Genomic DNA, 14559 nt, shown 5'->3' on the forward strand with positions numbered 1-14559 from the left:
ATGAAACCTATATCCGGCTTCAGATCGGTTAAAACATCCCATATATCCGCGGAGTGCCTAACCAAAGATCTAACATTAGCTAGGATACAGTTCCATGCTTGATGCTGCACAGTGGGAGGCGAATAAATAAGAGGCTCCAACTGAAGAGAGTCAGGTAAGCATGTGCAATCAGATGGCAATGCAGCAAGTAAAATGGGACAGTAGCAAGGTATGCTTTGAAACTTACAGGTCGAGCATGAGAAGGGACCCTCAAGAATTCTATTGAAATGGCGCAGAGGTTTACAACACACCATATTAAGAGACCGCAAATGCTCACGTGAATATGTCTGCACAGGGTTACTAACGGATCTTGACAGTGGCTGCAAACTACCAGGGGGCCTGGCGTCCGGGCGCAGACGGGCTTGCCTCTGGCGCGCCATCGGTGCGCACGTTCTGCTACGCACTAGCATGGGTCTGTTCTTAAAGCCCCCACGGTCTGAACGCTAGAGCGCTGACCAAAATGGCACCCTGTAGTGTCACAGTCCCTCAAAGAAGCCTGAAACTCGCAAAATAGCGAGAGATGAATACAATTTTAATGTGCGGGTAAGTGGGAGCATACAAGAAGAATCAAAAGCAATTTTTTTTAAAACAAATGGTGCGCTCCACCTAAAATGCTCAAAACGTGAGCAAGTACGCCGGCAAACACCTTCCCTCGTGTTAGGAGAGGGGAGGGAGCCGGAGAGTTGTTTAGAAAATCTACGAGCAGCTACAGCATTCCACCTAGGAGACACAATTCATACGAGGAATCAGCTGTTGATATGACTTTCTCCGTTTGCCTGAGATTTTCAACCATAATCTTGTGACATTGTAATGAGGTCCTGAGCAGTGCATTGGGAGTAATTGTACTGAAAAATGTACAAAAATACAGCTGGGGTTTTAAGAATGACCGCACAATACATTCTTCCACTATTAAAAAAAAAAAAAACAATTGATGCAAAGCTCCCCTACTGCTGATCAGTATACCAATATGTTTTAAACAGCAAAGAATGTACTCTTCAAAGTCCAAATAATAAAAAAGTCCACTTCACATCAAACTTCACAGATGCCCAGGTTGCGTCACGATAAGTTAACAATACTTATTTATTATGTTCAACAATCACAAACAGCCTATGGGCATAGAGCATGGTCGAACACCCAGTACCCTTGCTCGGAGAGTCCACTGTTCCCAGCTGTGTATCGGACCAGTGTCAGCCATGCCTACTTAACAATCCCCCGAACGACCTTTCGCCCTGGTTGTCTGGCACCAAAAAGTGAGCATTGTCTTACTGCTCCTATCGATATATAGTTGTGAGCTAATAAGTGAGGATACCTGTATAACAGTGATACAATCTAAATTGCCTCTGTTTCTAGGTGTCTTTCTGTCATGTTTTTTAAATGTATTAAGATAGTTGTAAAGATTAGTTTTGAACTTGTTTCTTTGAGCCTCCAGTATTGGCAGGTCAGGAAATGGAGGCACAGTGAACTGTTTATCTACCCACTGTACTGCAATTTTCAGCAAAATAAATTTTGTGTTAAGCTCTGGTCATCATTTTCCCACTAGACTGCATTGAATAGTGTACGTTATTTTTGTAGATATTGTTTGTGGAAGGATGGGGGGGGGGGGATTTATTTGTTGCGTGCAAAATTATAGCTACACTGGATTGTTGTGGTAAACCCCATTTACAGAGTCATTTTTTTCCATTATAAACATTGCATATTGTTCAAAGTAAACTGGCACTTGGGCTAAAAATTGGAGTTTGCACTTTTTGAAGAATCCTTTGTCAAATGCAAGTCCGAGGAAATTCCTGCCTTAAGTATGTAAATAGTTCTAAAATGTTAGTTGTTACAAATTATTTTTATTCCTGCATTATGCAGCAGGAATGAGTCTACTTGAAACAGTTTGATGGTCTGACTACTGTTTCAAGGCTATTTTTTTACACGCTAGTGTCTTTTGTCTTCTAGCTGCATTTGCAATTTCAAGCAATGAAAATACTTGCAACTTGCTGAGCTTGTGATTTAATTCTTTCTTTAGACTCCTTTGAAATTCAGGTGGTCCATAGATCAAATTGCAGCACATGATCCAATAGAAATTGATCCAGAAGATATTCATCGACAGGCCTTATATTTAAGCCATGCCAAGTAAGTGATCATTTATGACTAGTTTAATGAATCGGAGAATGTCCAATTACCATTTATTTATTTTCAAAAAATGTTTGTGCAATGTTTTGCATAGAAGACTTTTAGTACTCGGAGCATCAAACCCGCTATTATGAATAATCTCGATTATCAGTTTGTGAATGTATGTGGTGAATACCATAGCTGTACTGTAACCTCCAGGCAGCTGTGAGGCACATAGACACAAACCTAGAAACAGAGGTTCAAGTGTGTGTTACAAATGGCCAGAGATAAGAGGTAAAAGTTCCTGGGAACAACCCTGTTAACTTTTCCAGCAGTTCTTTGCCCTATTGCAAACAACCCCAAAGTGTCCCTCGCTCTCAAAATCCAAGATAGGGAAACTTTTCTTTTTCTGTCGCGCAAACTGTTTTGAGGTTAGCTTTCCTCACACTGTTTTGTGCCAGCCTGACCAGCGGATCAAAGTCTGGGACCTTTCCAGGTGTTACCTAATATTTACTTGGGGCAGAGAAGGCTCCTTTAAACTAACTTGACCTCCTATGCTCACCCCAACTGGTCTTTCTGCCATGGGAAGAAAACACCTTATCACTCTCAAGCCATTGTGTCTGTTCTGGGAGCAGTTTAGACCCCCATAATGCAGGCAAGTTCTGGTTGGGTAGTTGTTGGAGAGAATGGGCAAATCCGCCTCCTGCAGCTTTAGCTAGGGTAAAGGTAACTTTCTTTCATTTTAATTAAAATTAAACCTCATTAGATTATTTTCTTTTTTTTTTTATTAAATATTAAAATAAGTCTTTTGAATGGAGTCTGTGGCTGGTTCAGGTCAGAAATTGTAGATTTAAGAGTATAATGTATACTAATTTCCAGTGTTGAAAAGTTCTTCTCTTCTCAGGATTACCCCTCTTTTTTGACTAGTATCTGGTGCAACTTTGAATGAAATAGTACTGGGTTCCTGCTAACCAGGCCCCCAGTACCAGCGTTCTTTCCCTAAACTGTGCGATTGATCCTCAGTTGGCACCCCTTTAGGTTTCCTGTAAGCCATCTAGTATGTGCTACCCCTAGTGCCTACCCAAAGGGAGCCCTCACCAAGCTCATGCAAACTGCCATTGCAGCCTGCGGGTCTTGGTGCAAAGAAAATTGAAGAGTTGACATGGCACAGATCACTGTGTGCTATGCCTGCCAGCACTTCATGTGGCATGAGTAACCCCTACGGCAGGCCTTACAGCCGTAAGGCAGGGTACATGGTACTCCTGTGTAGGCATATCTGCGGGAGTGGCTATGTCCCAGAGACATCCAAGTTCCCCCTTAGATATTACCAGTGCACAGGGAAGCCATAACTAGTACATGGGCTGGACCCTTGTCATCACAAGTTCCCCAGCTACCTGAATGCTTCACTGTACCCCAATTGTTTGGTACCCAACACCTCGTCTTAATAAACCCACATTGATTCCAGCGCTGGATTTATTAATAAATGCACACAGAGGGCACCTTAGAGGTGCCCCGTGAAAGCCTACTCATTACTAGAGTGTTGACTGACTGGTCTCGACAAGCCAGCCACCATAGACCGGTTTATGAACTCCCGAGGTGATAACCTTTGCTCTGAGGTCAGGAACAGGGCCTGCTCTGGGCCGAGGTATTCACCTCTTCCAAGCAGGATGGGCATTTCAGAATGGGAGGCTTCAAAGGCCCTGCCGCCTTTGTTATGAGACCCCAGGTTTCTCCAGTTAGTCAGATAGTGGAGGAGCCCACCCCCTATCCTGACCCCACTTTTGGGTAGCAGAGACAGGCCGGAAAATTAGTATGATCTGAACTGTGCCCACATTCAGCCAGCACCACCCCAGGGCAGGCCGGGTGATGTGGACCCCACTTTTCAGATTCTTCCATTTTGTTTGAGCAGAATTAGCATTCTAGGATCAGGGCTGTGTCCACTTCCCACAAGAAGTGGTTATATAGAGGGTGTAGACACCCTAAACATGGGTAGCCCATTCCCTACTACCTGTCGCTCCACGTAAATACCCATAAATTGAGTATTAAGGTTGCACCCCTGAGTCCAAGAACTCAGATTTGATGGATCAACTGAAAAACCGGGGTTTAACCCAGCGGCATCAGGGGCACGCCTAAGATCTTCGAGTTCACCTGTCTTGGTATACAGAGACACTGAATACTTCTGGATGGCATCAGAGACCAAGTTTATTAGCTGCAGCTAGTAACCGTGATCCTAGAAATACATCACGGTGTAAATTCTCAGCAGACTGCTCATTTTACTAAGGTGAGATGTCTCCTTTTATACCCAATATTCACATTATAAATGTACACCCACTGCACAAAATTCTAGCCAATAAGGTACATTTTCAAACAAAGTGTCACATAACAAAAACTCAATTTACAGTATCTATTGGAAATACTCCACTCCCACACCGGTAAGGGTTGGTGGTAACTGGGTACTTCCAGGACATACAGTGGTAGCTTGGCTCGAGTGGTCAGGAATCAGGCACCGTGCTAAGCATACGACATACCCATACAATAACCATGCGTGCATCCGTTCCAAAAACGACTCTACACCGTAAAAATTATGAAAATATCTCTGCTTTATCTTCTTTTTCTCTTAGTTGCTGATTAGATAAATAATAACACAATCACAATATACAAGCTTTTTAAATAGTGCAGGTCAAATAAATACTGGCTTAATGATTCAATAAATAGGGGTGATCATAAATAAGGAAGGTATAAATATAAGTGCAATACATACAGGCAATTAAATATTCTGAGGCAATAAATACTGTAAACCAATAAATATTGTGCATCAATAAATACTGTGGAACAATAATTACAGTGAAGCAATAAATAGGTTAAATACAATAAATACAGTGCCCTCAATAAATAATTAAAAGCTGACAGTGACACTCATAGAATCAGATCACATTTGAGATTACTATGGGCTAATTTGGCCCAGGCACAGCTTGTGGGGATGTGGAAGGCTTGAGGGTGTCTACTCCCTGGCTTGGACAAGGCTGAGGCCTAAACTGAGGTAGATCAAGGGGGGATACCAGAGACCTGGCTCTCTCACTCTACACAACCCCTCTAAATTAGTCTCAGCTCACCCCTGACACAGTCCAGCTGGTTCCAGCACCTCTCTAACCCCTAGAGTAGTCTCTTAGGATTCCACAGGGCCTTTGGCGCCCTCTATTCCACTTACTGCCCTTTTTCTGAAGCTCCGACGCCGCTGGAGTCGTGTCGACGCCGTGAGGCGGTTCCGGTTCGATGTCGGCGGCCTCGGCACAATGTCAGTTCTTGACGACACCGGTAGGCGGTTCCGGTTCGATGTCGGCGGCCTCGGCTCGATCTCGACCTCCGATTCGATGGCGTCGGGCAGTCTTGGCTCGATGTCGACTTCGGGCGGCTCCGGTCCGATGGCGACCTCAGCTTCGATGACGCTGGCCGGCCTTGGCTCGATGTCGACTTCCGGCGACTCCGGAGTGCGATCCTCACTCCCGACCTCCGGTGCTCCTCTCCTCAGGTTTCCGGCGACTCCGGAGTGCGACCTCCGGCACGATTCTCTCAGGTTCCGGCGACTCCGGAGTGCGATCTCCACTCCCGACCTCCGGCACACTTCACCTCGGTCTCCGGCGACTCCGGAGGGCGGACTTCACTCCCCCGTCAACGCCGCTCACTCGACCTTGGGTGACTTCCTCCTCGACCTCTGGGACTCCTCACGACCTCCGTCGGCGCCCTCTCTCGATCTCTGGCGGCTCCGGGTACAACGTCTGCTTTTCCAGTCAGCGCCGCTTCTCCACCTCGGGCTCCAGGTCTCCAGGCTACTCGACGTCCGGCTCCAGGGAAACCAGTATCCAGGTCAGGATCTTGCTGTTCTTGGTTTCTAAGGCCTGTTCCTGCTGTCCAGGTCCTTAAGATGGTTTTTCTTGCTTCTTCCCACACAGGGCTCCAGGCTGGGCTCAGTCAGTAGGGACTAGTATCAAGGGTGGGTTTATGGACCCCACTCCAGGCACAAGTTTCCACCCCTGCTGCCTCACTCCTTCCTCCTTCAGGTTTCTGCTGCTCTCTCTTCACCGGTCAGGTGCCAACTGCCAGCTCCAACTGCCAACTCTCTGTCTTAGCTTCCCAACATTCTAAACCGCCTCCAACTGTCACAGGGTTCTGGAATGTTCTGGAAGGTGCTAGTAGGTTCCAGTGGATGCTGGTGATGTCACAGGTGGCCACCATTTTGTGCTCCAGGCCCTCAGACAGAAGTTTCAGGGGTAGATAAAATGGCTCCCTGAATCTGCAGCAACACTAAAGTCTGGTGGTTCCCAAAAAGGAAAAATTCAAACAGGGTTTGAGGCAAAAGTGGGACAAAATAAATAATGATGAGGAGGGACCACCCAAAGGGCTGACGGGTCTAACACGCGTCCCCCCCCCCCAGCTGAAAGTGGGGAGAGCTACCCAACCCCTTGGGAGTGCTCATCACTAAGGCGGAAATACCTTGAGAGACCGTCTGCATTGGCGTGGTCCACTCCAGGCCGATGTTCCACCTGAAAGTCCATTCCCTGTAGGGAAATAGACCACCTCAACAACTTGGGATTCTCCCCCTTCATTTGCATCAGCCAACGAAGGGGTCTGTGGTCGGTCTGAACCAGGAAGTGCGAGCCAAACGGGTATGGCCGCAACTTCTTCAGAGCCCATACCACTGCAAAGGCTTCACGCTCTATTGCACTCCACTTCTGTTCCCTGGGAAGTAGTCTCCGGGATAAGGAAGACCACGGGTTGATCCAGACCCTCTTCATTGAGTTGCGATAACACTGCCCCAATGCCATGTTCTGATGCATCTGTCTGGACAATGAACTCCTTGGAAAAGTCTGGGGCCCTTAAGACCGGGGCCTCGCACATGGCTTTCTTCAATCTCACAAAGGCCTGCTGACAAGCCTCCGTCCAGACTACCCGTCGAGGTTGTTTCTTGGACGTGAGCTCCGTGAGGGGGGCTACGATGGTACCGTACCCCTTCACGAAGCGGCGGTAATATCCCGTGAGGCCCAGAAAAGCTCGGACCTCAGTCTGTGTCTTGGGGGGTTCCCAGGCCATGATGGCCTCTATCTTCGCCTGGAGGGGGTTGCACCGCTCCCCTACGGATGTATGACGTTACAACGCATGCTTTTACACCGCATGCCGTTACAACGCATTTTTTACACCGCAACATCTGTTACAACGCCAGCCTTTACAACGCATGCTTTTACAACGACGTACACTAGATGGAGTGCTGACATTAGAAATGTATAATTTACTATTCTATCTCCAGTCCACGTTGCAGTAGGGAAGGTGTTTGGATAGTAAAACTACACTATTTCTAATGTTAGCACGCCATCTAGTGCATTTCGTTGTAATGGCATGCGTTGTAATGGCATGCGTTGTAATGGCATGCGTTGTAATGGCATGCGTTGTAACAGATTTCGCGTTGTAATAGTTTCGTTGTAATGGTAGTGCGGTGTAAAAGTTGCGTTGTAAAGGTTGTTCACCTCCCCTACCCACCAAGTGTCCAAGGTACACTACCGACCCCTGCCCGATCTGGCACTTGCTGGCCTTGATCGTCAATCCAGCTTGTCTCAGGGCCTGGAGAACAGCTTGCAGGTGACGCAAGTGATCCTCCCAGCTGTTACTGAAGACGGCTATGTCATCCAGATAAGCAGCAGAGAAACTCTCCATTCCGGTGAGGATCTGGTTTACCAGGCGCTGAAACGTGGCAGGTGCGTTCTTGAGCCCAAAGGGCATCACACAGAACTGGTAGTGGCCATTGGGCGTGGAGAAGGCTGACCTTTCCCTTGCTCCATCAGTCAAAGAGATCTGCCAGTACCCAGAAGTAAGGTCAAAGGTACTTAGATATTGGGCAGCTCCCAGCCGGTCAATCAATTCATCCGCCCTAGGGATCGGATGAGGATCAGTTTTGGTCACTGAATTCAGTCCCCGGTAGTCCACACAGAACCTCAGTTCCGGTTGGGCACCCGGTGGTGCAGCTTTTGGTACTAGTACCACCGGACTGGTCCAGGGGCTGCTAGAAGGTTCGATCACTCCTAGCTCCAGCATCTTGGTGACTTCACTATGAATGCTGGCCTTCACCTTGTCTGACATCCGGTAGATCTTGGACTTCACAGGTGGGCTGTCTCCTGTGTCCACGTCATGGACGCACAGGTGAGTCCTACCTGGGACAAGGGAGAACAACGCAGAGTACTGTCCCAGGACCTGGCGACAGTCCTCCTGCTGTTCAGGAGTTAGAGATGGGGAGAGAATCACTCCCTCCACCGACCCATCCTTCTCTTGAGACGCAAACAAATCAGGGAGAGGCTCGCTTTCAACGTCCTCTCCTCCGTCAGTCACCATCATCAAGATGACTTCGGGCCTCTCGTGGTGGGGTTTGAGGCGGTTGGCATGCAGCACCCGTAGGGGCTGACGAGGGGTCTTCAGGTCCACCAAGTAGGTAGCCTTACCCTTCTTCTCCAACACCTCAAAGGGTCCTGACCAGCGATCCTGGAGGGCACTAAGCTCTCCTGGTTCGATCACCCACACCTTCTGGCCAGGCTCCAACTCCACCGGGTGAGCGTTGTGGTCATACCACGCCTTCATCACTGCTTGGCTGGCTTCCAGGTTGTCAGAAGCTTGCTTCCACAACTTAGCCATCTGGCTCCGGAAGGCCAGCATGTAGCTCACCACATCCTGGGGAAGCTTTCTGGGAGTTCTTTCCCATCCGTCTCTCACCAGGTTGAGAGGTCCACGTACAGGGTGCCCATACAGAAGCTCGAAGGGGCTGAAGCCCACTCCCTTCTGTGGCACTTCCCTGTAGGAAAAAAGTAGACAGGGTAGGAGGACGTCCCATTTCCTCCGCAGGCTTTCAGGCAGACTTCTGATCATGCCTTTCAAGGTTTTGTTAAACCTCTCCACCAGACCATTTGTCTGGGGGTGGTAAGGAGTTGTGAACCGGTAGGTCACTCCACACTCCTTCCACATCGCCCGCATGTATGCTGACATGAAGTTGGTCCCCCTGTCGGACACAACTTCCTTGGGAAAACCCACTCGGGTAAAGATTCCCATTAGGGCCCTAGCCACAACAGGTGCTGTTATGGTCCTCAGAGGTATTGCCTCTGGGTACCGTGTGGCATGATCCACCAGAACCAGGATAAACCTGTGACCAGCTGTAGTCGGCGGATCTAATGGACCCACAATGTCGATGCCCACCCTTTCAAAGGGGGTGCTAACGACAGGAAGTGGTTCCAGGGGAGCTTTCAGATTCACCCCTGTTTTCCCACTGGCTTGGCAAGACACACATGTCCGGCAGTAGGTATCTGAGGCCAATAAAAGTGTGGGACAAGACGGGCGAAGGTCTTGTCTTGCCCCAAGTGTCCTGCCAATGGGATCTCGTGAGCCAACTCCAGAAGGAAGGCTCGATAACGTTGAGGGACTACCAAGGCTCGTGACGATCCGTGTAGGGGTGCCTTGGGTTCACTGTAGAGGAGGCCATCCTCCCAGTAAACACTGTAGTTCCCTTCAGCGTTCCCTGCTGCCTGGGCTTCGGCCTGTCGCCTCAGCCCCTCAAGGGTAGGGCACTCCCTCTGGCCCTGGCAGAATTCCTCCCTGGACGGGCCTCCCTCCACGTGCCACTCGGCCGGGATGGGTAGGTCCTCCAGGTTGGTAACGTCCCCCACCGCAGACTCCTGGTCCACCACCTCCGGTGGCCTATCCGTCCTACGGGGTGCGGATGCCGAGGCAGGCTCCTCCTGTCCTCGGTTCCTCCCTTGACTGGCAGCTGGCTGGGCCTTTGTTCCAGGCTCCAGCCGAAACGAACTCCCTCTCCGGGTAGTCGCGGACCTTGTGCTCACACAGGCCCAGTCAGGTGTACCCAGCATCTCAGTATGAGTCCGGTATTCCACCTCCTTCCAAGCGTTGTGCTCCATGTCATTCCCCAGCAGACAATCAACTGGCACGGCAGGGCTTACGGCAACTCGAAGTGAACCTGCAACCCCCCCCCCCCCATTCAAAGGGAACCTCGGCCACTGGATAGTGGCCTGTTCTGCCGTCAGCCATCGCGGCTGGGTGGAGTACATCGGTAATTACCTGCTCTGGAGACACCAGTTGGCTACGCACCATAGTCATACTGGCTCCTGTGTCTCTCAGAGCCTCCCCTCTTTTGGCCGTTGATGGTGACCCACTGCCCATACTTTACAGTATTTGCGGGCACCTGGATCTTAGGAACCATCTCCCGTTCTCCCAGGGACACTAAAGTGACACCCGCCCACTCCCTTCCCTTAGTTAAGGGCATCTCCTCCCCGGGCACTGCACTAGCTACTCCGGGGGTCTTTCCTCCAATGGGAGGGGGTGGTCGTTTCAGGCACTTCGGATCTCCTTTATAGTGTCCAACGCCACCGCACTCGTAGCAATGGACAACCCTTGGCTGCTGACTCTGGCCAGGATTAGGGTTTCTGGGTGGGTTAGCCCTAGGGGTGAATCCTGTTCCCTTCCCTTGGAAGTTATTTTGGGGGCCTTTGGAGAACTCCTTTTTTCTTTTCCCCTCCCTCTTTCTTCTGGGGGGCGCCCTGTCCGGCCTTTTGAGTATCCCCTCCAGTCCCCCTTGTGGACACCCGGGTACTAGCCCAAATGTCCGCCTCCTCAGCAAGCTTCCGGGGACTGGTCAGCTTGCTATCCACCAGGTGTTGACGCAGTTCAGGGAAACATTTCTCAAGCAGGTGTTCCTTTAGTACTAGGTCAAACAACCCCTCGTAGTTCCTCACTGCACTGCCCTGAATCCAACCCTCTAGTGCCTTCTTTGCATAGTCCAGGAAGTCCACCCAATTCTGTGTGCCCAGTTTGTGACTACCCCTGAACTTCTGTCTGTACTTTTCGGGTGTTAGTCCAAACTTCCTTATGAGCGCCAGTTTCATGGTGGGGTAGTAGGTCTGCTCATCCTCTTCGAGGGCCAATAAAGCATCCCTACCAGCTGGAGGCATGTACTTGTACAATCCCCCTCCCCAGTACTTCTCTGGAACCCCATGGGCCCTTAACGAGACCTCATAGGCCGCTAGCCACTTGGCGATATCGTCACCCACCCCATAGCTAGCTACTATGTCCTTTGGCAGGTAGGGTTTGGGTTCCCTGGTGTACTCTCGTTCTTCGCTGCCACCGTTAGGTACAGGGTGTGCCCCGATTCTCAGGATCTGAAGATCTATCTCTTTCAGCCTTATCTCATGAGCCATCCTCTGTTCCTCCTTCTCCTTCTCCAGCCTTGCTAAGTCCCATGTGAGCTGTCTTTTCTCCCTCCGGTCTGTTAACTCCACTTCAGACAAGCCACCGCTAGAGGCACTGCTGCCCTTCCTGGAAAGTGTCCTGGGCCCCGCTGACAGGTTCCCCACCTCCGGTTGGTACAAACCAGCTCCCTCACTGTCGGGCTCTCTATCCCTGTCCTCCTCCTCAGCCTTGCTTTCTCGGCGTGCCTCCCCCCAAGCCCTTAAGCTGGTTTGGAGTGCACCCTTCTTTGCTCCTGGGGGACAATACACCCCCTCCCGCTGACAGAACTCCCTGAGTTGGGCCACAGTGTACGTTTCTAAATTCTCCAGTACAAACTCAATCTTGCCCACTAAGGTCAGAGGACAGTTATTTGCAGTAACTATGCAGGGGGGTACCTTTAATAATACCTCCTCCCACCACCAGAGTAAATTTGGAAAAAACAAAACCCCACAATTAGGAAGGCCGCTTTGAGAACTCCCGGTGTAGGCCTATGGACTACCCACAGTTATTGTTGAGTATACGTAGGCACAGCTCTATCCCACCGCTGAACACCAATTAATGTTGGAAATACTCCACTCCCACACCGGTAAGGGTTGGTGGTAACGGGGTACTTCCAGGACATACAGTGGTAGCTTGGCTCGAGTGGTCAGGAATCGGGCACTGTGCTAAGCATACGACATACCCATACAATAACCATGCGTGCATCCGTTCCAAAAACGACTACACCGTAAAAATTATGAAAATCTCTGCTTTCTTCTTTTTCTCTTAGTTGCTGATTAGATAAATAACACAATCACAATATACAAGCTTTTTAAATAGTGCAGGTCAAATAAATACTGGCTTAATGATTCAATAAATAGGGGTGATCATAAATAAGGAAGGTATAAATATAAGTGCAATACATACAGGCAATTAAATATTCTGAGGCAATAAATACTGTAAACCAATAAATATTGTGCATCAATAAATACTGTGGAACAATAATTACAGTGAAGCAATAAATAGGTTAAATACAATAAATACAGTGCCCTCAATAAATAATTAAAAGCTGACAGTGACACTCATAGAATCAGATCACATTTGAGATTACTATGGGCTAATTTGGCCCAGGCACAGCTTGTGGGGATGTGGAAGGCTTGAGGGTGTCTACTCCCTGGCTTGGACAAGGCTGAGGCCTAAACTGAGGTAGATCAAGGGGGGGATACCAGAGACCTGGCTCTCTCACTCTACACAACCCCTCTAAATTAGTCTCAGCTCACCCCTGACACAGTCCAGCTGGTTCCAGCACCTCTCTAACCCCTAGAGTAGTCTCTTAGGATTCCACAGGGCCTTTGGCGCCCTCTATTCCACTTACTGCCCTTTTTCTGAAGCTCCGACGCCGCTGGAGTCGTGTCGACGCCGTGAGGCGGTTCCGGTTCGATGTCGGCGGCCTCGGCTCGATCTCGACCTCTGATTCGATGGCGTCTGGCAGTCTTGGCTCGATGTCGACTTCGGGCGGCTCCGGTCCGATGGCGACCTCAGCTTCGATGACGCCGGCCGGCCTTGGCTCGATGTCGACTTCCGGCAACTCCGGAATGCGATCCTCACTCCCGACCTCCGGTGCTCCTCTCCTCAGGTTTCCGGCGACTCCGGAGTGCGATCTCCACTCCCGACCTCCGGCACACTTCACCTCGGTCTCCGGCGACTCCGGAGGGCGGACTTCACTCCCCCGTCAACGCCGCTCACTCGACCTTGGGTGACTTCCTCCTCGACCTCTGGGACTCCTCACGACCTCCGTCGGCGGCTCCGGGTACAACGTCTGCTTTTCCAGTCAGCGCCGCTTCTCCACCTCGGGCTCCAGGTCTCCAGGCTACTCGACGTCCGGCTACAGGGAAACCAGTATCCAGGTCAGGATCTTGCTGTTCTTGGTTTCTAAGGCCTGTTCCTGCTGTCCAGGTCCTTAAGATGGTTTTTCTTGCTTCTTCCCACACAAGGCTCCAGGCTGGGCTCAGTCAGTAGGGACTAGTATCAAGGGTGGGTTTATGGACCCCACTCCAGGCACAAGTTTCCACCCCTGCTGCCTCACTCCTTCCTCCTTCAGGTTTCTGCTGCTCTCTCTTCACCGGTCAGGTGCCAACTGCCAGCTCCAACTGCCAACTCTCTGTCTTAGCTTCCCAACATTCTAAACCGCCTCCAACTGTCACAGGGTTCTGGAATGTTCTGGAAGGTGCTAGTAGGTTCCAGTGGATGCTGGTGATGTCACAGGTGGCCACCATTTTGTGCTCCAGGCCCTCAGACAGAAGTTTCAGGGGTAGATAAAATGGCTCCCTGAATCTGCAGCAACACTAAAGTCTGGTGGTTCCCAAAAAGGAAAAATTCAAACAGGGTTTGAGGCAAAAGTGGGACAAAATAAATAATGATGAGGAGGGACCACCCAAAGGGCTGACAGGTCTAACAGTATCCCAACCCAAAAGTTAATTATTAGGAATGTCCCAAATTCAATCTCCACAAGCCGGACAAACCTATAATTGAAAGCATAACCCATGTAATGAAGAAACATAAAATAAAGAAACTGTAACAGATGCTGAACAAGATAAGGCATGTGCAAGGAAACTAAAAGTTAACGATGTCCTGAACATTAATTGGCAATCTCAGACAAAGATCGATCAGGGAAATTGGCTTTGCGGGGTCAGTTTCAGATGCAGAGGTCAGTTTCTTACAGTTCATTTCAGAGTCGAAAAGAAACCTAGTTAATGTATACATGAACTAAGAAGGCCAGGCCACTTTATTCGCCAGTCTACCTTCACAGGCCTACGTGAGGGCAACACAAAATGGTGGCACAGAACAAAATGGAGTCAGACTCGAGAATGACAGAACCTCACAACAGAAGGAAGAAGAGTCACTGCCTGGTGAGAACTGCATCAGAACGTTGAACTTTGATGCAAAACCCTGCCGTCCTCGGCCCTCTCTTGACAATCACAACAAGGTACCTTATCCTTCGAGCTGGAGAACTACTAGTCTTGGGTAGGCTACCAGCTCTTCGGAAATCACCGACAGTCTCCCTTGGAGTAGAGGAGTTACTCCCCTGCAGTCCGCAGGTACTGATGAGCAGAGTCCAGTTCACTGTCTTGCAGCTCCCTGGCCCCAACCGATGCTTCAGATGACCAGGAG

The 14559-nt window shown here is 49.7% G+C and overlaps 1 protein-coding gene across 1 annotated transcript in view; it reads left to right on the plus strand.

The window, feature by feature from the left end:
* Nucleotides 1-14559, plus strand: part of BORA (BORA aurora kinase A activator) — a 380772-nt gene that overhangs the window by 65836 nt on the left and 300377 nt on the right. The window contains exon 3 of the mRNA XM_085621999.1: nucleotides 2051-2157. Within this exon, the coding sequence (XP_085478125.1) occupies nucleotides 2051-2157 (107 nt within the window). The remainder of the gene's footprint in view (nucleotides 1-2050; nucleotides 2158-14559) is intronic.

This window comes from Triturus cristatus, chromosome 8, assembly GCF_964204655.1.
Source record: "Triturus cristatus chromosome 8, aTriCri1.1, whole genome shotgun sequence".
NCBI classification, from domain to species: domain Eukaryota; kingdom Metazoa; phylum Chordata; class Amphibia; order Caudata; family Salamandridae; genus Triturus; species Triturus cristatus.